Here is a 21,991-nt window from a genome sequence, read left to right on the forward strand (position 1 = left end):
AAGACTAGGGTTCCGTGGTGGCATTTCCACTCACCTAAGGGGTGGGAAGACTAGGGCTCCGTGGTGGCATTTCCACTCACCCAAGGCGGGAAGTCTAGGGCTACGTGGTGACATTTCCACTCACTCAAGGCGGGAAGACTTGGGCTACACGGTGACATTTCCACTCACCCAAGGGGGGAAGACTAGGGCTCCGTGGTCGCATTTCCACTCACCCAAGGCAGGAAGACTAGGGCTACGTGGTGACATTTCCACTCACCCAAGGCGGGAAGACTAGGGCTACACGGTGACATTTCCACTCACCCAAGGGGGGGGGAAGACTAGGGCTCCGTGGTGACATTTCCACTCACCCAAGGCGGGAAGACTAGGGCTACTCGGTGACATTTCCACTCACCCAAGGCAGGAAGACTAGGGCTCCGTGGTGACATTTCCACTCACCCAAGGCGGGAAGACTAGGGTTCCGTGGTGGCATTTCCACTCACCTAAGGGGTGGGAAGACTAGGGCTCCGTGGTGGCATTTCCACTCACCCAAGGCGGGAAGTCTAGGGCTACGTGGTGACATTTCCACTCACCCAAGGCGGGAAGACTTGGGCTACACGGTGACATTTCCACTCACCCAAGGGGGGAAGACTAGGGCTCCGTGGTCGCATTTCCACTCACCCAAGGCAGGAAGACTAGGGCTACGTGGTGACATTTCCACTCACCCAAGGCGGGAAGACTAGGGCTACACGGTGACATTTCCACTCACCCAAGGGGGGGGGAAGACTAGGGCTCCGTGGTGACATTTCCACTCACCCAAGGCGGGAAGACTAGGGCTACTCGGTGACATTTCCACTCACCCAAAGGGGGGAAGACTAGGGCTACTCGGTGACATTTCCACTCACCCAAAGCGGGAAGACTAGTGCTACATGGTGATATATCCACTGAGCAAGGCATGAAGACAAGGACTACGTTGTGACATTTCTACTCATCAAGAACAGCAAGACAAAAGATACAGTACATGGTGACATTTCTACTCACCAAGGACAGTAAGATGAGGGCTCTGTGGTGACCGTTCCAATCAAGACGGGAAGACTAGGGCTACGTTGTGAGATTTCCACTCACCAAGGACAGTAAGATGAGGGTTACACAGTGACATTTCCACTCACTCAAGGCGAGAAGACGAGGGCTACATGGTGACATTTCATCACTTGCACACCATGGTAAAGTAGTGGGAATCCTGCGACTTCACTCTAAGTTGTAGGGGTCTTTCTAGGACCGCCCGGGGATTCTGCCATTGTTGCATCGTAGTACGCACAGTTGTGTCCTTCTGATAAACCCTGAATTTTCTGTAATATCACGATGTCGCGTCGGGCTAAATGGTTCTCACCTGCTAAACTATGTCTATAGGGAAGTTTACATAATGAACAAGGAAAGACTAATGTTTGTGCCCTCAGTGCACTTCCAGATGGCGCCACTTACTAATGGGGGAGAGGTTATGTGAAAGCTGAGGAGTTGCTCAGATTACCTTGTCTTCTGATGCAGTCTCATCAAAGATTCCTTCCAATGATTTCTTGACAGACTCCGATCCATCATTAAATACCTGGAGAGAAAGAGGTTACAGCTAAATGGGATCAACACGCCACTTATCGAGAATAGACAGTATTTTGTGGGTTCAGCAGATTAAAGGGGTGGTCTACTAGGACAGGTCATCAAAATCAGATCAGTGGAGGCAAAACACCCGGAATGCCCATCAATCGCCCGTTATCAGCAGAACCTACGGAGCCGTATCCGCACAGCACCGCATCCGGTTCAGGAGCTGAGCTGTAGTTCCCGCCAGAGCTAAGAACAGGTCATCGGTAGGACAACCTCTAAGGCCTACAAGTAAAATTTCCTAGGAAGTCCTCCTCTTACCTGGTTAATGCTTGGTCTGCCTTGTTTCTTCTTAGAAGAGGTGTCAAGACCCCAGAGAGAAGAAAACCGGCTCCTCCTCTTACTGGCCGATCTGGACATCGCCTGCGTTCGCCTCCTGACACCGGACTCTCCCGTACGGGCGGCCACCTGTACAAAAGCAGAAAGTCAGTTACCAACCTCATGTAAAGGAATCTTTATCAGACCAAGAGATTATTAGAGAATCATCCTCAAGTCCTAGATCTCACGAAACCTTGCGCTCCACCCCTCAATTGTGATATCGGTAAGGATCAGCTTCTGTTACATGTTGTAGAATATTAAAATGTAAAAAAATAAATACTAAAATAAAAATAAACTAAGTTACATTTATGACGATCGCTTGGCAAAGCTTGGACTTGCCGGCGGCTCTCCTGACCAGAGCGTGAGCATGGATTTCTATGAAGCTGACATGGTTGGGTCTGGAGAGCCGCCGACCAGTCCATGCCCTGCGATCGTCGTTGTCCCTGTTATACCACCGTCTGACTGCGCCCTTAAAGTGATGACCATCGGTGTGACCCTGCTGATCTAAACTGCGCTTTCATAGAGGCATTTTTTTGTCTACAGCATTGAAGATGTGTATGGGGGCACTCAAGCAATCCGGCAATCTACAGAGCAGCACTTGCAATCGCTAAAGCATAGACGGATATGACTGCAGCGGTGGCCGGTAACCTAGGAAACCAATTATTACAGAAGAGACATCCATTGTGGAGAATGGAAGTAAAGTTGCTTGATTTTACAGTCACTTTGTAATTTTAGAATTTACAAAATAAGACGGCCCTTTCAGATCATAAAGGTATTAAAAGGGGTAATACCGTGCGGCTCACTCAGGCAGCGGTGCCGATGAAAATCCAACCCCAACTACAGTCCTGCCCTCTATAAATCCATATAATGCTACTTTCTGTACTTTGAGGGAATATCATCCCTCAAGTGGTCCCAAGGGAGCAAAATTATAAAACGATCACCGATATCTGCCCCAACATATGGTATTATATAGTTTATCTACCACATACATGTCCCGCGTGCACCATGTGGAAAGTCCTGGCCCATGTGCCTTCCAGGTACGTTCCTACCATATGGAGCGCCCAGAGATTACAGGCCATAACCCTGCATGGAGCATTCATGTGATCTTCTCACTTTAACATCTCCCACCAACAACCTGTTCTTTTACTGTATTTTCCGGCTCGGTGGGAGAGGCGGCAGATGATCGAGTGGCAGCCGCCCTGCAGAACTGTTCTCTCCTCTTCCCACACACTATCTGTAATACCGCAGGTGGTGCTGAATATGGAACGTTCTGTGGATCTTCTGCACACACACGTGTACGGAGAACCAGGGCCCCGCAACCTGCGCGCTACTCATGGAGGAGAGGTAGGGACGCGGGATAATGGGGCAGATTGCCCGTGGGAGTTGCACTGGCAGCATAAGTGGCCGTGTTCGTTAACACCTGCTCCTCCTGGCAATCCATCCTGACGACTAGAAGACAGGACGCGCTCGATGGGTTTAGAACGCTCACATTACCAAACATCCTGGACTAGAAGAATTTGCAGTCATGTTATATTCTCGCTTGTTTTATATTGTGATGCCAAAGTATTGGATTTTCAGGGATTATTTGACTACCTAGAATTCTGGATGAAATTTGGAAAAACAAATGGTTCGCGATCAATGAGCAATTTCAAGCTTCGAGCCTCGATGAAGTCTGTGCCATTAAGACTTGTGTCCTTCAGGGACGGGACCCGAGTACAACATTGTATCTGCACCCTTCCCAAGAGGTGCACAAACTACTGCTACTCCAACCAACTTGGCTCATTGTCCCACTACCACCTTCTAGAAGCGGACCCCTTAACTCCTAGTCATGTGCTCCTTGACCCCATCCTTAGAGGGGTATTCCCATCTCCAAGAGCCTATCCCAATATGTAGCAGATGTAATAAATATCAGCAAATACCTCCAATAAGAAATGTAGTATAGTTCTTCTGATTAGCTGCATACTCCATATGCAGTAGCTTAGGCATCTATGATTACAACCATTAACAACGGTCATTATATGAGTGGTCGTAACCATGGATACCCAAGCTACTGCAATGCCCTGGCACATGGGGTAAGAGACATAGCGAATCAGAAGAACTATACTACATTTCTAATTCGAATGATTTGCCATTACACATTGGGATAGGATCTTGGAGATGGGAATTCCCATTAAATGAAGTCTGCCTGAGCAAAATGTCGCTATAAAGGTTGCTTTAAGAAGAATCATATCTTTAGCTCCAGAATACATGATCCACATTTTACTATGGTGCACCATGGATGGTACCTGCACATTCCCCAAATTAGGCAGGCCGTATAGACCCCCATCATGCTTCCTTTAACGATCGTGCTGTTTTTTCTTGGTGCAGCAGAGTCGACTGAAATCCCTAAAGCAGCCAAATCAGCGCATAAAATTATCCAATAACGCGAGGCGGCGCACAAACCCGGGATGTCACTGCCCAAACTGTACTGCTCAGTTGACAAAGCTCTTCAAAAAGAGGTTCTGCAGCAGCTGAGGGGACACTCAGTGGGGTGATTTAGTGTGAGGGGTGTACAGAATTAATCCACTTACTAAAGCATGAAAAGAAGACACGGAAAAGATTCCCAGGCGCCCCATGGCGACTTTAGTTGGCCGGCTTGCGAACGCCAGTAAACGTTTTGGGTTTGGCAGCTCCCCACCCTGAAGGCTGGCGAGATAGCACCGGTACCGGAACAAGTCCATCTGAAACTGCTCCAGGTTCTGCTCCCAGACAAAGATCTGCAAGGAAAAAGAGAAAAACAACTTTTTCCATTCTGTCCAATCTTACAGGACGGAGGACGCGGCACCTGCACAGGAGGAGAGCAGGTACGGTCACGACACTTGTGGGTTTTTCCCGCCGTATTCCACATGCCCCAACACGAAATCCTCATTAATCGAAGATATTTCCAGCAAACATAAGTAGTATTAAAAGTAAACACATTTCTGACAAAGATTAATATGTGCTGAACTTCTTGTAGGTGTTGTTTATTACGAGCCGTCCGCCCAGAGGATCAGGTACAGAATGTCAAGTACGGAGAGGAGTCAAAACAGACTTAATTAGGTAGAAACAGGTTAACATGTAAATTAATGCATGCCTTCACTGTACCAGACAGTTTTATTGCTCCCAAGCGCCTAAAACTAAAAATTGAAGCAACTTTGCAAATTGTTTTGATTAAAAATAGAGGTTATCGTTTTGTGTACACAGTTCCAGTGCAGATTAATGGGACTCCATGGTAACGAACAGAATCAAAGACCACTCCCAACAATCCTTCCCCAATACGCCAGAATATATTTTTTCACCTGGTCCAGGATGGTTTTCTTCTTCTTGGCGTCGGTCACTGATGAAAGCTGCATCTCTCCCATCTTCTTCATCTTCTCATCCATGTCGATCTTTTGCTCTAACTTTTTGATTTCGGACTTGAGGAGTTTCACCGTGTCCTCCTTGTGGTGCTGTCTGGCCACGGTGGTGGCACATGCGGAGTGGATGGCCGTGATCCAGTTCTCCAGCTCTGTCTGACTGCTCGTCTGCAAGAGTGAAGAAGAAAAAAAAAAAAAAAAAAAAAAAACACCTTAAAGCGCATGTCAATTCTGGTAATTAGTCACCATTAACATTATAAATGGATTGCCTCTTCACAGACAACCCCTTTAACAAAAGAGGCTTGGTAATAAATAAGAGGAAAGTGTTGTCAAAATGATACAACCCCTTTAAATGGCGACTGTGCCCTTTAAAGAGGACCTGTCACTTGCCACAAACGTGTCAATTTAGTAAGCTGGTACGAGTACTGCTGTTCTCCTGAATTCGGCGATATCTCTCTTTTGTTCTTACTCCTTTCCGTTCCAGAGATACAGCTTCTTATTCCCTGTGTAGGAAAGGAGTCTTTTTAGCCAAGTGGGCGTGATTCTCCTCTTTATGGGCGTCGTCTTGAGGATTACATCCCACTTGGCTAACAAGAGCAGATTTATATACAGGAAAGGAAGGGCCATATCTCCGGAAAGGAGAGGCGCAGAAAGAAAAACATCGTCGGATTCAGGAGAAAAGCGGCATTTACACCGGGGGGAAAAAACGCTTATTTAGGACAAATGACGGGTCTCATTAAGATCACATATGATCACTAATTGCAACTCAGCTGGCAACTGAACCAGCAGCATCTGCCACAGACATACTGGGAGAAATAAACTTCTTAAAGGGATGGGCCTGTTTCAATGCAATTTCATTTTTTTCCTTTAAGCAGTCAGATTGTATGATGAACGACTAAACCCGCCCCCGTCGTAACACGCGCAGGACAGTATCTCCAAAAGTCATTACCTGGTGTTGTGGTTGATAATGGACAAGGTTAGGCGACATTCTGTGAATGGAGAGTTTATAATGAGCCTTCAAAAGACGTAGGCAAATGTTTGACCAAGGTGGTGTCCGGATCTCCGAGGAATGCCGCGAGCCGGGCTAAAAATACTACACCTATACCATGTCTACACTTACTCTCCACATCCGGAAGGCCAATATGTACAGATCAAGTGAGTGAGTTTGTCACTTGGATAACCCCACAGATTTAACATGAGGGGGTCATCGTTTTCTATAGAAGTGAAAGCAAAGAAACAGATCCATTATAAAAGGGAATCTGTCAAGACTATTTTACTATTGAAAATGAAAATTGTATGGCTGTGTAGATCTTAGAAAAACGATAAAAATGATACCAGTCTTGTAGTGATCCTATGCTCCAGTGCCGAGATATCGAGCTTAGCGTGGAGTGCACTAGGGGCGTGTCAATAGATTCCAAGAGCAAAGACACACCCCCAATGCGTATCTAGGCTAATTTACATGCGGCTTCAAAGCTTGATTTCTCTGCACTGCCACATCTGATCACTACAAGACAGGTATCATTTTAATTGTAGTCCTTCAGGCTTATTGATGAACTGCACCGTCATAATTTGACAATAGGTAAAACATGAGCCTGAATGGTCACTTTAGAGGGGACCTGTCAGGACAATTTTACGACAGTGGTATGACTGGATAGGACCCAGTACAAAAATAAAAATTCATACGATGTTGTAGTGATCCCACGTGCCAGCACAGAGAAATCAAGCTTAGAAATCGCATGCAAATTAGCTTGGGTATGCATTAGGGTGTGTCTATGCACTAGGAATCCACTGACACGCCCCTAAAGCATTTGCATGTTCAACAGGATTTTTCAGAGCTGGCAGATTGCAAAACTACAAGACATGCATCATTGGGGGAAAAAAAAATTCTATATTGTTTCATTTAATTTTATGGATTCGTATGCATCTGGACGGAGAAAAAACACTGACTAGACCCCAATACAGAGGGGGACCTTGTAATTACAAGACAGCCGGCCCTCCTAGAGCTGTAAATCGGATTCCCGGCCACCAAGAGGAACCTGCAGTCAGTTTTGGCGAACGGTTTACAAGACAAAGGTTTCTTCATGAGATGATGGGACTGTAACAGAGCTGTAGATGGGCGCACACAGGGAATTATACAGGAGGTAGTGAAAACAACCGTCCAAGATACTGCGCAGAATTAACAGACACAGACGTAAACCACTGTGCTAACAGGAGCAACATCCGAAGCTTAACACCAATAAAATATAAAGGGAATGCTTTGAACACAGTTTAACAGTTTCCATATGGAATGTGTATGAGTGTCCGAGTCAGTGTACATACATTACTTATCCACCAGAGCTGCACTCACTATTCTGCTGGTGCAGTCACTGTGTACATACATTACAGTACTGATCCTGAGTTACATCCTGTATTATACCCCAGAGCTGCACTCACTATTCTGCTGGTGCAGTCACTGTGTACACACACATTACAGTACTGATCCTGAGTTACTTCCTGTATTATACTCCAGAGCTGCACTCACTATTCTGCTGGTGCAGTCACTGTGTACATACATTACTGATCCTGAGTTACATCCTGTATTATACCCCAGAGCTGCACTCACTATTCTGCTGGTGCAGTCACTGTGTACATATATTACATTACTGATCCTGAGTTACATCCTGTATTATACCCCAGAGCTGCACTCACTATTCTGCTGGTGCAGTCACTGTGTACATATATTACATTACTGATCCTGAGTTACATCCTGTATTATACCCCAGAGCTGCACTCACTATTCTGCTGCTGCAGTTACTGTATACATACATTATTTATCCTGTACTGATTCAGAGTTACACGTGGTATTTTACCTCCAGAGCTGCACTCACTATTCTTCTGCATTTCATTGGAGATTTGAAAGTTTCTCATGTGACAGCCAAAGCCGCTTTCCCAATCATTTCCATATTAGAAAAAAATGAATGCAGCTCTGGACTACACAGAATACAAACTCACTCATCAGTATTAAATTCAGCATTTTATATTTACTATTTTGGAGAATTGAATACTACATTTTTTAGCTTTAGGTTTTATTATTATTATTATTTATTTATATAGCACCATTGATTCCATGGTGCTGTACATGAGAAGAGGTTACATACAAGTTACAGATATCACTTACAGTAGACAAACTAACAATGACAGACTGATACAGAGGGGCGAGGACCCTGCCCTTGCGGGCTTACATTCTACAGGATTATGGGGAAGGAGACAGATTTAGGGTAGCAGGAGCGCCGGTGTTGGTGAGGAGGTAGCTTCAGTAGTGGTGAGGAGGCAGCGGGGTCAGTGCAGGCTGTAGGCTTTCCTGAAGAAGTGGGTTTTCAGGCTCCGTTGGAAGGATCCGAATGTGGTTGATAGTCGGACGTGTTGGGGCAGAGAATTCCAGAGGATGGGGGATATTCGGGAGAAGTCTTGGAGGCGGGTGGGTGAGAAGCAAATAAGTGTGGAGGAGAGAAGGAGGACTTGGGAGCACCGGAGATTACGTGAGGGAAGATATCGGGAGATTAGTTCAGAGATGTATGGAGGAGACAGGTTAAGGATGGCTTTCTGAGCTTGCTGCTTCCGCATTTTTGGATCTTCGTCGGTCGTTTCTATGGTAACTGAAAGTAAACTTATAAGCATTTCGCTCAGTTTTAACTTATTTACACAATCCGTCAAGTTTATATAGAGACTCAATATTTACAGCGTTGATTGACCCTTATTTTTCAGGACTTTTGCCTTTCGCCACGGTAGCTGGATATCGGCTTCTGGGCCAAATCCTGACTGATGACCCGTTCTTGTTTAACAAGCGCTTGGAGTTTATCACAATTTCTGTGTTTTTGTTTGTCCACCCGCTTTTAGACTATTAACCACAGGTTCTCAGTGGGATTGGGATCTGGAGAATTTCCTAATCATGGACACAAAACGTCAAGGTTTTGATCACCGAGCAACTTGGTGATCACTTTGGCCTTGTGTCATGGCGTCCATCATGCTGGAAAAAGCATCACCACACTGCTCCTGGATGGTTGGGAGAAGTTGTTCTTGGAGAAGGTTTAGATCCCATTTTTTATAGGCAAAATTGTGACTGATCCTCCTCCATGGATGACAAGCCACCTCACATGAAGGTTCTCAGGAGGCCTTACTGTTGTCAGACAGATCTTATAGTAGAGCTCATGCTTTCTTCTCCAGACAATCCTTCTTTCAGATGTCCCAAACAGTTTGAAGAGGTTTCATAAGAGAAATAACTACCCCCCCACTCCGTCCTCTTCAGTCCAATCCTTGTTCTTCCTGCAGAACGTCAGTCTATCCTTGATGGTTTTCTTGGAAAGAAATGGTTTCCTTGCTGTCCTTTTTGACACGAGGCAGCCTCCAAAAGCCTTCACCTCGCTGTGTCCAGATGCACCGACTCCGGCCTGCAGCCATCCCTGGGCAAGCTCTGCACTGGTGTTTAAACGATCATGTAGTTGAATCCTCTTTAGATGGTCCTGGCCCTTGCTGGTCTTTTTTGGTGCCCTGAAGCCGCCTTCACTGTAACAACTGCTCTCTTTGAATGGGGTTGTAGTGATTACGTTAATTTTCATGACAAGGATCGACTTTGCAATTCATCTTATTGCTGTTCATAAGTTAATTTTTATAGTCAAAATAGCATTAAAGCAATCATCATTGAATTTGTGTGTCAGTCTCAAAACCTTTGGCCACAGACGCAATATCGGAATGGACCTCTGTTGCGCGGCATTTTGCTCTTGTCTTCTCCCGGAGCTGCACTTCTTCCAGAGTTACATTGTGTATAACAAAGAGGCGATTGGCCGAAAGCTAATAACGATCTGGTACCACCTTTAAGAAATAAAAAAATCTGTTCGTTGCTTAGTAACCACTTAACTTCCTGTCTGAGTGACTACCATTAATACATGAAGCCGCCTGTGCTGGATAAAATTCTACTGACTTTTCCAGGAAAGTAGACTTCCTCCCCATGATATACAGACTTGTAAACGTATAGAAACAAGGTTAAGTGCCTAATATGTGTATAGATAAAGGCTGGTAAGAGAAAAGGAGGAGAAGGGTGTCAGGGCCATAAATTTACAGACAGAATAGAAGGCCCGAAACACAGCAGTTTCTCGATGCCAGGCAGCCGGCGTGCCTGTCGCTACTGATAACACTCGGGTTATAAGGCCAATCACACGGTACTACAAATCCTTTACCACACAAACAAATTTCACCTAAAAAGCTCAAAAACGGCATAAACATGGAGTCAACAAACGAGCTTTGACAGTTGCCATGGCGACGCCGGAGTTTCCATCACCCTCGGCCTTTGAAATGAAGATCTGAGCAACACAGTCTCCTTATGGCGGAATCCCTTCAAAACACGGCCCTGAAGGCCAGGCTTTTTTTTTTTTCTCCTCATTTTCCACCCCAATCTTTCATTTCTCTTCATGTACATTTCAGAAATCCCTACTGACGGAGTTTAGGTTCAGACAGAATGCAATTGCCAAATCCAGATTTTCCTCCTGTAAGACCTGGGGGTGCTGCTCGCTCCCAGCCGAGGGGAAACTGAGGGAATTTTTTGAGTTTTAGAGGAAAACATCGAAAAATGAATAATGAAAAATACTTCAAAATTTGGATAGAATGTGCCATGTTAAAACTGAGCTGGACACTGACCCACATTTACTAACTCCTTCCTGACAGACGTCTTGTTTTGACACTTCCCCCCCCCTCCAAAATCAGTTTCTTATTTTTCCATCCCGTATGAGGGATTGTGGTTTTTTTCTTCATGTGATGAGATGCACTTTTATCATAATCTGCACAAAAAAAAAAAAAAAAAATCACTCCACTTATCGGCACCAAACATTGACACTAATCGAGGGTCTATCTTACTCAAATTTTCTTTGTGCTTGAATGCAAATCACTTACTCCCCCTATATCAGCCATTTGAGGATTGGGGGGGGGGGGGGGGGGGGGGGCAGGTTAACATTTTCCAATTGGGATACCACCCATTTTAGAATGGTAACAACGGTGTCTGTAAAGAGTCACGAAGGCGGAGTTTAGTTCTACCGCTTTCCACAATTCTAAAGGGGCGGGGCATGCCATTGTGATCGGTTCTTTTAAAATTTCCTATATTTGTATATGGTAAGTGATCCACTTTTATGGAGCTCATCTGTTTCCCAGAACATCAGGCAGTAAATATCCGTGAAGAACCTTTATTTTTGGAATTTAACATCTCTTTTGAAGTAACATGTCCAGACTCTTCTAATCGTAAAAACACAGCAGAAGATGCTCCAGATATCTGATATTACCATGTGAAAAAGCTCAACAGCAGTTCTTGATCATATGGTGGTTGCTCAATATCTGGTACTGTACATGAAGGTAAAGCCAAGCAAGAGCACGAGACTTCTAACCACACGCATCTAACATTTAACATGTTAACAGCATCAGGGTGGATCGCAATTCCACCCACGGCTGTTTGGGGCACATGACAGCTGATCAAAATCAGGGAGGGACACGACTTATGATGTACCTATAAGTCATAGTTCGTGAAGAGGTTAAATGGGTTGTCCAGTATTAAAAATACATTTCATTCTAAAAAATAAATAAATAAAAAATCAGAGTTAAAGGGGCGTTTTTGAGTTCTCAAATTGCTTTAGTTAGACAACATGAAAACCAGCAAGTTTGCAAATGACCAATTTTAATCTGCTGTAAATCTTCTGCTTTTATCTTTTATAGTGTACAGTTGGTTTCCATGGAGCTTGGCTACCAGATCCTGGCTGATTAAGCAGTTGCTACACTCCAGGAGAATAGTTAAAGGGAACCTGTCACCTGAATTTGGGGGGACCGGTTTTGGGTCATATGGGCGGGGTTTTCGGGTGTTTGATTCACCCTTTTCTTACCCGCTGGCTGCAATATTGGATTGAAGTTCATTCTCTGTCCTCCGGAGTACACGCCAGCGCAAGGCAATATTGCGGCCAGCGTGCAGCCAGCGGGAAAGGAAGGGGTGAATAAAACACCTGAAAACACCGCCCATCGGACCGAAAAAAGGTCCTGCCAAATTCAGGTGACAGGTTCCCTTTAACTCCTAACATCCCAGTCAGCTCCCTCCAGACCAAACATTTCTATACAGCAGTTATCTGCTCACCTCCCTAATCTTCTGAAGAGATGCAGTTATAACTCACCAGCCAGGCAGCTTTCTCAGCAGGTCTCCTAATCTGGACCTGTTTGCTTGTTCTAATGCCTTGTTAGCTCTATGACTAAATACAGTGATAATAGTGTACTCAGAACACACGACTGATGGCTGAATGTGTTACAGCAGAACTTGTGCTGAGCTTTACAGTTCTACTAATACTACGGCCCTACTATTCATCAGCGCCATCACCCAAGGAGGAGAACCTGCCCTGCCAGAAACCGAGAAGTTAGGAAACTAAGGAGACTGAAATCCTTTGAGTTGATCAAGAGAACTTGAGATTAGTCCTTTTAGGAGAAAGTCTTCTGTTCAGGATTTAGATTTTTCGGCCACAATGGACAGTACCCTGACCTGTCCTGAATGAAACAAACAACCCATGGATTTCATGACTGGGTGTCACCACACTTTTCGATCGGCTTATTAATCTTCTAACAAGTAGTAATGACCAAAATAAGCAATTCCTTCAGTACTTTGGGATACAAGTAAGAAGGTAGGTACAATGAAGACTGTAGGCAGTGTTATTGGAGGGTAACAAGGACTGTGAAAATTATAGGTTTCCTCATAACGCTTGAAGCCTCCAGACCTCAACATGATCCCAAAATCCACAGTAGAAGAGATGCCACACTACATACACCTTGCTCATAGGAATCGCGTATTATTGTAGGGTCATGGCACAAAGTCAGCACTGAGAAAATGCAGTATTTCCTCCAGGTGGGAATGCGGTCTTACAGGTTATGTACCCTGACCGTGCTGTAAGTCCGAAGCTCTGATATTCCAGAACAACGAGCCAGCATTTGGGTATCCCATAAAGGACTAAGCTTCCTAAAATAGGAAGAGGAAGATAAAGCTTCCAAAACTACCAAAGGAATGTGAAATATCTCCAGAGTCTGAGAGGTGCAGGAACTTCAAACGCTACAATGTGACCTTGGGGGATACGAGCTAAGGATAAAACAGAGTCTGGGAACTGGCGTGACTCAGGACTGTTCCCAAAAATCTGCCTACATCTCATTTCCCAGACCTGAATGTGCTGTAACCTACTGGTCACCCTCCGAAGAGGAGAAGCCTTTCATCCCCTATGTGTGGGAGGCGGCAAGGCCAGGGCGCGAGGACAGATATTACCAAGACATCCTTTAATAAAATTATCTGTGGTACAATTGTATAAAGGAAGAATGGTTTATTTTACAAATCTCTTTTTTGCATTCAGATTTCCCAAATCAGTCCTGCAATGTGGCCGGGATAGGTCACTTCCTACGATACAGCCATACGTAGACTTGCCGTACGAGATACAACTGTCCATGTAGCCACCTAGGGCAAATTGACATCTTAGAGGGGACACCAGTACTGGATCCCCTCTCTGGGTAGACATTATATCACTGCATTGCATCTGATATAACACTACAACTAAAAGTTAAAGCTCGCAGAAGCTTCTCCTATCTAAATCCGGAGAGCCAGACCAGAGATGATCAGCTGATGGTGCTCAAGGTAAAGTGGTTCTTTGTGGTGATGACCCAGACAACAGTATATGAAGCTGTAGTAGTCATCCTTCAGCTTTAGCAAAACTTAACGACCTCATATAATTAAAAAATGTTAAATCAGTTCCTAGTTGTGGGTGTCGAAATCCAGACGCGAGATGATCTGCTAATCATGGTGGCTCCCAAATGAAAGTTGTCGCCTGTGATTAAGACTTGACATCTAAGTAACCTTATCGAGACAACAGTGAGGTGACCATGGTCCTCGCCCAACTTTCCCAGAAGTTTATAAGAGCTGGTATGATTAGAAAACAGAAGGATAATATTAATACCACAAGTATGGTGGGTACATGAAAAATATTAATACCTAATGGAAGCACCAACCTGAAAGAGAAAGGCATCACCAAGCGAGTTGCTGAGACAGAACACAAAGTCCTTCTTTGGATGCTCTGGCACGGCCTGCACGATGCTGTTCTCCACCCACACGGCGTGTTTCGGGATACTGTTGTTGTCTATGCCAGAGCGGCTGTCACTTTCATAGAAGAACAGAGTACACCCTGAAATTGAGATCACAAAACAGATGAGAATCATTTTGACCAATGGCAGTACAAATCACTATATAATTGCTCCCCTTTAATCGACCAGCAGTAATTCAACCTTATAATTGACCAACTTTCTAGGGTAAATTTTCGATGAAAGGTCTAGACATGACACTGTTTTAGTAATGAAGGCGACCTTGTGATCAGCGGATCGCTGCAGATTCTGCCGCTGTAGATCTCTCCTGCAGTGGCCTCTACAGGCAAAATGTAGAATGACATGGCGGCCATTCACACGGATGGCTATAAATCTAATACACGGACAGGCTGAGTGGATGAATTTAGAAAGGACTGGAGAAAAATCACTGTTTTACTTGGGTATTTTTTAAATCCTTTCTGAAAGCTTAAGAGATTTCTAAATGTGTGAATGATCGGAGAGGATCTATAATAATATAGGACACATTTTTGGGCTTACTGGTCCTCCAAGTCCATTAAGACACACTGCGGAACCTGTATGGACTTCATGAGGATACGGCACTTGCCACATGCCGGTGATTACTTCTGCCGCTATCCGATCACACAGCTACAAAACATGGGAAGGTAAATATTCCTGATCCCCTATTACATGCGATATCTGATTAATGCACTGACTTTACAAATCACTTCCACGCTGTCAGATAGAAGGACCTGCTTATCGTGGTGTTGTATCATCCCATCCCTGAGAATACTCCTCACACCCGAAAATAATGAAAACCCGGGGAGTATCTGTATCACAATATGTGACCGCTCCCATGTGAAACCTTAAACCGTGACGTAAAGCCTACTGCATCCAGAGGTGAACGCCAAGACAGAGGGATCACCATTTCTAGATGTAGTCCAGATGTCCACTGAGGGGGAAATGATTTATGAGACGATGACAGAGCAGGCTTTGTAAGCCTTGGCTGAGATATGGAAAGTATCTGGTCCACAAGCTATGCATAGAGCCATGACAATAGGCAAGCGACAGAGGAAGCAAGAGAAATGGAAACAAGGGGGTTAACGCCATATATTGTGCTTATGTAATCGATTTTTTTACTCAGTCTGTCAGAGGGGGGACGGGTCCTGTGGAGGGGAGCGCCCGGCGGGGGACGGGTCCTGTGGAGGGGAGCGCCCGGCGGGGGACGGGTCCTGTGGAGGGGAGCGCCCGGCGGGGGACGGGTCCTGTGGAGGGGAGCGCCCGGCGGGGGACGGGTCCCGTGGAGGGGAGCGCCCGGCGGGGGACGGGTCCCGTGGAGGGGAGCGCCCGGCGGGGGACGGGTCCCGTGGAGGGGAGCGCCCGGCGGGGGACGGGTCCTCTGGAGAGGAGCGCCCGGCGGGGGGACGGGTCCTCTGGAGAGGAGCGCCCGGCGGGGGACGGGTCCTCTGGAGAGGAGCGCCCGGCGGGGGACGGGTCCTCTGGAGAGGAGCGCCCGGCGGGGGGACGGGTCCTCTGGAGAGGAGCGCCCGGCGGGGGACGGGTCCTCTGGAGAGGAGCGCCCGGCGGGGGACGGGTCCTCTGGAGACCGCCCAGCGGGGCCGGACCAGCAGCACAATCATGCCATAGGTCTTAACTGTCAATTATCAGGAGCACACAACCCCTGACAAACAGGAAGCCAGAAGGGTGGAGTGCTCCTGAAGACAGAAGATACCTCCGCTTTTATTACGGTCTCATTCTGATTAATTAAGTGTTGGAGTTCTTGCATCTTACCCTTTAAAGAGACCCAGTAATGCTTCCACTTCCTGCGAGTGGCAGACTCCACCTTCTTATTTTTCTTGTGCACCAGGAAGTTCTTGACGGCCAGCGCCCCAGCTTTCCGCACAGTCCCTTGGGCAGCTGTCAGGAGAATGTCAGACTGGCCCGGGGAGCTTAAAGTGCCGCTGCTTTGTTCGTCGCTCAGTGCTGAATTGGCCTCCTCCAAGTTCTCCCGATTGGAGCTGCTCATCTCCAGCTCTCGGCGGAAGTTCTCGTACACTCCTTGGTGGAGGACATCTCCTGAGCTGCTGCCGCTGTCGCTTCCGATGAAGACTCTGCTCGTTGCAGGAGAGTAACTGGAGGTGGTGGCATTTGAGCGTCTCGACATAAAATCCGTGTCGGTGGTGGCGGCATCGATGCCACTGTCTGTAAACTCGCTCCCCTCACCACCAGTGTTGACGTCCTACAAAACACAACAAATTAACATGGTTTTACTTCTTATTTGAAGATGTTGAACGAAGAGCAAATATCTGGTCTTCTATGACGTTTGTGACCAACGATACAGAAAATGTACCCCTTAGTCAATCACATCTTAAAATATCCCCACCTAAAAAAAAATCTGTAGTAACTGCTCAATTGTCTTACAGCACTTCTACAGGTGAAACCAAGTATAACATGTGATCTATGAAATAAATAGGCTGCTTGCAATAAGGGGTCCTCCAGATAAAGAGTCACTCTCTCTAGCTGCTCTAAGTGACCACCTAAATGAAGGACAATATGTTATCCCCTTAAAGGGGTTGTTGGCTTAACAAAACGTTCAGGCGTCTCCAAAAAGGAGAGCAGTTACAAAGAGCGTCTCTCTGAAGGACCTGTCCAGTGCTGTACAACAGCGGCAAACAGCTGATAGGAACGAGAATGGTGTAATGCTCTAATTCCCCTGCGGAGGCACTGTAGGGAGATTAAAACATCCCCAAAACTTAGAGCTGGGCATCCCGGCATGGAGCACTCTGATCAGTTTATTGTTGAGGGCTAGTCTAAAGCGGAGAACCCCTTTAATATATGAAATAAATAAGGCACAATGATCACAAGGTCCCGGGTCTTCTTTTAATGTTCCCTATACCGATTGGTCATTAGGTACAGGAATCATTTTGGAGATGATAATCGCTGACTGACAGGCATCACTTCTTGGCCTCTGGTATTTCATTCGGTGGCAGCCCCCCGCGGTGAGCATGGCGCCTTGGCAGGGACGGCATCACTGTCACATCACGTATTTAATTATTCACTAAACTGTAGATGGGGAATACAGAGGGAAGCAGCGTTGTGAAGCCTGCGGCAACATCTGCACCTAAGGTTAGACCCGAGACGGTTCCCGGGAAGTGATGGAGCGCCAATTCCACTACTCCAATATCAATTTGGGAAATATATTTGCATTTTAGAATGAAAAATGGCATCATTAATTTTACAGCGGCGCCGCGCTGCTTACTCAGCATGCATACAGTATTTTATTGGAAAAAGATTTCCTGCAGCTTTTAAATAAAAGTATGGGATGATCCTGGAAGAAGAATGGTCATTATATTGTGTCTATAACTCAGTCACACAGCCGGATCCTGGCGCCTCGCTGCCACCCGGCGGTAATTAATACAATCAAAGTCTTTCAGGTTTTATCGAAGTCGTTACCTTTGGTTAAATATTACCTACTGATTATATTCTCAGATCTGTTCCGATATTTTACAGCTTTAAAATAAGTGACTGAAACAGAGGTAAATTGTCTAACCCTCTGTTTCCACTGTAGCTCGGCTTGTTCAGATTGGCTGCAGTTTGTAAGCAGAAGCCCACCGGCGTGAAGGCAGAGTATGGATAGGCTACTTAACCAGGAAAAAATAAAAAAGACTATAAATGAAGTTGTCTATTGTTAGAATAAAATCTACTAGATGTCCCAAAAGACTCTCACGCCGCTGTTCTCGCTCGTGTCCAATTTTTTCTGCCATAGCTTGGTTTGTTCAGATTGGCTGCAGAACGTAAGCAGAAGCCCACCGGTGTGAAGGCAGAGTATGCAGAGCCAGCTTCTCCTACTATAACAACATGGATTATAAGGCACTGTGCACACGTTGCGTATATGGACATATAGATAGGGCAACAGACATAATTGCACAACCCCAACCCCCCCCCCCTATTATGAAATTGCACCCTGTGGAGATAATTGGACAGCTTTGTATGATTAAATTACAAAAATGAAGGGGGTCCCCTCCCATTTATTGGTAACCAGCAAAGGTAAAGCAGACAGCTGTGAGCTGATACTGTAAGGCTAAAAAAGTCACTGGTTATTGGGCCTTTCGCAGCCTAAAAATACAAAAACAGCTGCCACCCCAGAAGTGGCCCTTCACATGAGATGCTCAAATTCTGGTGTTTAGTAGTGATGAGCGAATATACTCGTTACTCGAGATTTCTCGAGCATGCTCGGGTGTCCTCCGAGTATTTGTAAGTACTCGAAGACTTAGTTTTCAGCGCCGCAGCTGAATGATTTACATCTGTTAGCCAGTATAAGTACATGTGGGGGTTGCCTGCTTGCTAACATGTAATCAAGCTGGCTAACAGATGTAAATCATTCAGTTGAGGTGAGGAAAACTAAGTCTCCGAGCACTAAAAAAAATACTCGGAGGACTCCAGAGCGTGCTCAGGAAATCTTAAGTAACGAGTATATTCGCTCATCACTAGTGTTTAGTCTTCGTGATTGCACTGGGCAGTAGCAATCGAGGTAATGGGGCTTGGGGTTGATGACTGCTGTGAAATGACCATAATCACTGCCGACATCAAGCCCTGGTGTTAATAATGAAGAGGTGTCTATCAGAGACCCCCATTACTAGCCAAGTAAGAAAAAAAAAAGTTCACAAAAAAAAAACTTTAAAGAAATAAGCACTCCCTGACACTTTCCCTTGTTCATCACTTTATTAAAACAAAAGGTTTGCACGCAGGTGCGACATAGTGCACCAAATCCGACATAGTCCAGAGCGTAGAGCCCAGTGTCGTTACTGACTTCCCCGCTCTTCAGAGGGAGGCGAGAACCGGCATCTCTGAAAAATCGGTGACATCAGTAACGGTCACTGCTCTTCAAATGTTCCTGGTCATTCTGTGCTCTGGACTACGTCGGACCTGTGTGTAAACTTTTCTTTCTAATAAATTGATGAACGAGGGACAGTGTATTGTCATAATTTCTCTATGTTTTTCAGGTTTCCATTTGTGGACTATGTCAGATTTGGTGGTCCTGCGTGGAAACTTTTTTTCTTTTTTTTTTAATAAAGTGTTGATCGAGGGATGGTGTTGGGGAGTGTTTATTTCATCAAAGTATTTTTGTATGTTTTTTTTTTTTTTTTTTTATACTTACTGGGTTTGTGATGTGGGTGTCTGATAGACACCTCTCCATTATTAACACTAGAGCTTGATGGAAGCTGTGCTATTGGACACTACACAGCTGACATCAACCCTAAGCACCACTACCCCAAATGCCACTGCACTGGTCAGGGTAATCTTGAAGAGCAGGGCAAAGCACCAGAATTAGCACATCCAATGTGCTGCTCCACTTCTGCGGTGGCTGCGGTTTTGTATTTTTAGGCTGGGAAGGGCCCAATAACCAAGGACCTTCAAAGGCTGATAATGTCAGCCCTCAGCTGTCTGCTTTACCTTTGCTGGTTACAAACAAAAAAAAAAAAAAAAGAGGGGACCCCACATCGTTTTCTGCATTTATTTAATCATAAAAATCTGTCCAATAAGATACACAGGGTGCAAGATTATAATATGTCTGGGAGTTGTGAAGTTATAGGTCTATTATCTATCTATATCATTTACTGTGGTGTAAAAAAAAATAAAAAAGCATGCAAAAAAAATCTGCAAATATGCAGCAAATCCATAATCATTTTCTAGACCTGTGTGTTTAAAGCATTTTTTAAATTACTTATTTGAAGTCAATGGGTTAAAAAAAAAACAAAAAAAAAAAAAACACAAGAACGGACATCCTGCAGATTTAAATCTGCAAGTCACAAATAAGCAGCGTGTTCACGAGACTTCAGGAATCTGATTCACTTTGCTGGCATCAGGAAACCCTTCAGGTTGTGACACCCGTGCAGAAAAAACGCACTGTGTGCACAGCGCCTAACTGATGAGAAACCATAAAATCAACCTACAAATGAAGCCTTAAGAGTTACAGTGGCTTCTGTTAGGAATATTAGTCCGTAGGTAATATTTAACCAACGTTGTCTTCTCTTCTTCAATATTACATAGCTATAAAATCAGTGACTACAACTGAGATAAATAGTCTATTATTATTGAGAAACCTACTACGGTAATGGTCTCAGGAGAGCGCAACTTTTTTCTACTGCAGCTCGGTTTCTTCAGATTGGCTGCCGAGAGTAAGCAGAAGCCCACCAGCATGAACAGAGTATGGAGGGCACATTTCATCTACAGCAAGAACAAAATGACCATTAAATAGGTCAAATGACAACTAAATCAATGTGTAATCAAGGTCTTAAAAGTTGCCGTCGCTACCTTTGGTTAAATATTACCTACTAGTTCTTTTCTGGCTGCTTTCTTGGCTCGGCTCCAATGTTACACAGGAATAATCAGTGACTGCAACTCCTGTATATTGTCCACCAGTAATAGTAAAGCATCAAGTTCTCAGGAAACTCCCGGACCGACGATTATACCGCAGCTTGCTCCCTAACCCATGATTATACCGCAGCTCAGTCCCTAACCCATGATTATACCGCAGCTCGGTCCCCAACCCATGATTATACCGCAGCTTGCTCCCCAACCCATGATTATACCGCAGCTTGCTCCCCAACCCATGATTATACCGCAGCTCGGTCCCCAACCCATGATTATACCGCAGCTTGCTCCCCAACCCATGATTATACCGCAAGCTCGGTCCCCAACCCATGATTATACCGCAGCTCGGTCCCTAACCCATGATTATACCGCAGCTTGCTACCCAACCCATGATTATACCGCAAGCTCGGTCCCCAACCCATGATTATACCGCAGCTCGGTCCCCAACCCATGATTATACCGCAAGCTCGGTCCCCAACCCATGATTATATAGCGCAGCTCGGTCCCCAACCCATGATTATACCGCAGCTCGGTCCCCAACCCATGATTATACCGCAGCACGGTCCCTAACCCATGATTATACCGCAGCTCGGTCCCCAACCCATGATTATACCGCAGCTCGGTCCCCAACCCATGATTATACAGCAGCTCGGTCCCCAACCCATGATTAAATGAAAGAGTATGGAGAGCAGACTTCTACAGCAAGAACACAATGACTAAAAGACAACTGAATCAATTGAAGAAAAAAAATATAAGATCAGCAGCCGGTCATATTGAGGGAAATGAGCGTTGGTTTAAAATAAATATAATAATAATAATAAAAATAATAATAAAAAATTATTTATTGATTGATTTTTATTATTATATTTATTATTTTTATTATTAATAATATTCTTAAGAACCAAGTGAAGCTCCAAAAACAGGAAATGTCACTTTTTCATAACACTTTGCAGGTAAAAGCCACAGATAATCCGGATTGATAACGTAGCAAACATTTGAGCTTTTATGTTATTTTCTCCATTCACATCAAAAAGTAATACTTCTGGTGGTTGTTACTTGGAAAAAAGTCACTCAGAGATGCTCGGCTCTATGGGAAGAGCATAAAAAGTTTCATTGTTTATTTTTGGGGCAGATAGGTTGTAGACCTCCTGAAGAAGTTTGCCAACTTT

The 21,991-nt window shown here is 45.1% G+C and overlaps 1 protein-coding gene across 5 annotated transcripts in view; it reads right to left on the reverse strand.

The window, feature by feature from the left end:
- Positions 1–21,991, reverse strand: part of TIAM1 (TIAM Rac1 associated GEF 1) — a 263,811-nt gene that overhangs the window by 85,243 nt on the left and 156,577 nt on the right. For all 5 annotated transcript variants that reach the window (XM_077293967.1, XM_077293963.1, XM_077293964.1 and 2 more), the window contains 6 exons: positions 16,239–16,686; positions 14,361–14,533; positions 5,265–5,489; positions 4,518–4,703; positions 1,891–2,037; positions 1,505–1,579 (listed from right to left, as the gene is read on the reverse strand). In XM_077293967.1, coding sequence (XP_077150082.1) covers positions 1,505–1,579; positions 1,891–2,037; positions 4,518–4,703; positions 5,265–5,489; positions 14,361–14,533; positions 16,239–16,686 — 1,254 coding nt within the window. The remainder of the gene's footprint in view (positions 1–1,504; positions 1,580–1,890; positions 2,038–4,517; positions 4,704–5,264; positions 5,490–14,360; positions 14,534–16,238; positions 16,687–21,991) is intronic.

The sequence above is a fragment of the Ranitomeya variabilis genome, chromosome 3, assembly GCF_051348905.1.
Source record: "Ranitomeya variabilis isolate aRanVar5 chromosome 3, aRanVar5.hap1, whole genome shotgun sequence".
Lineage (NCBI taxonomy): Eukaryota > Metazoa > Chordata > Amphibia > Anura > Dendrobatidae > Ranitomeya > Ranitomeya variabilis.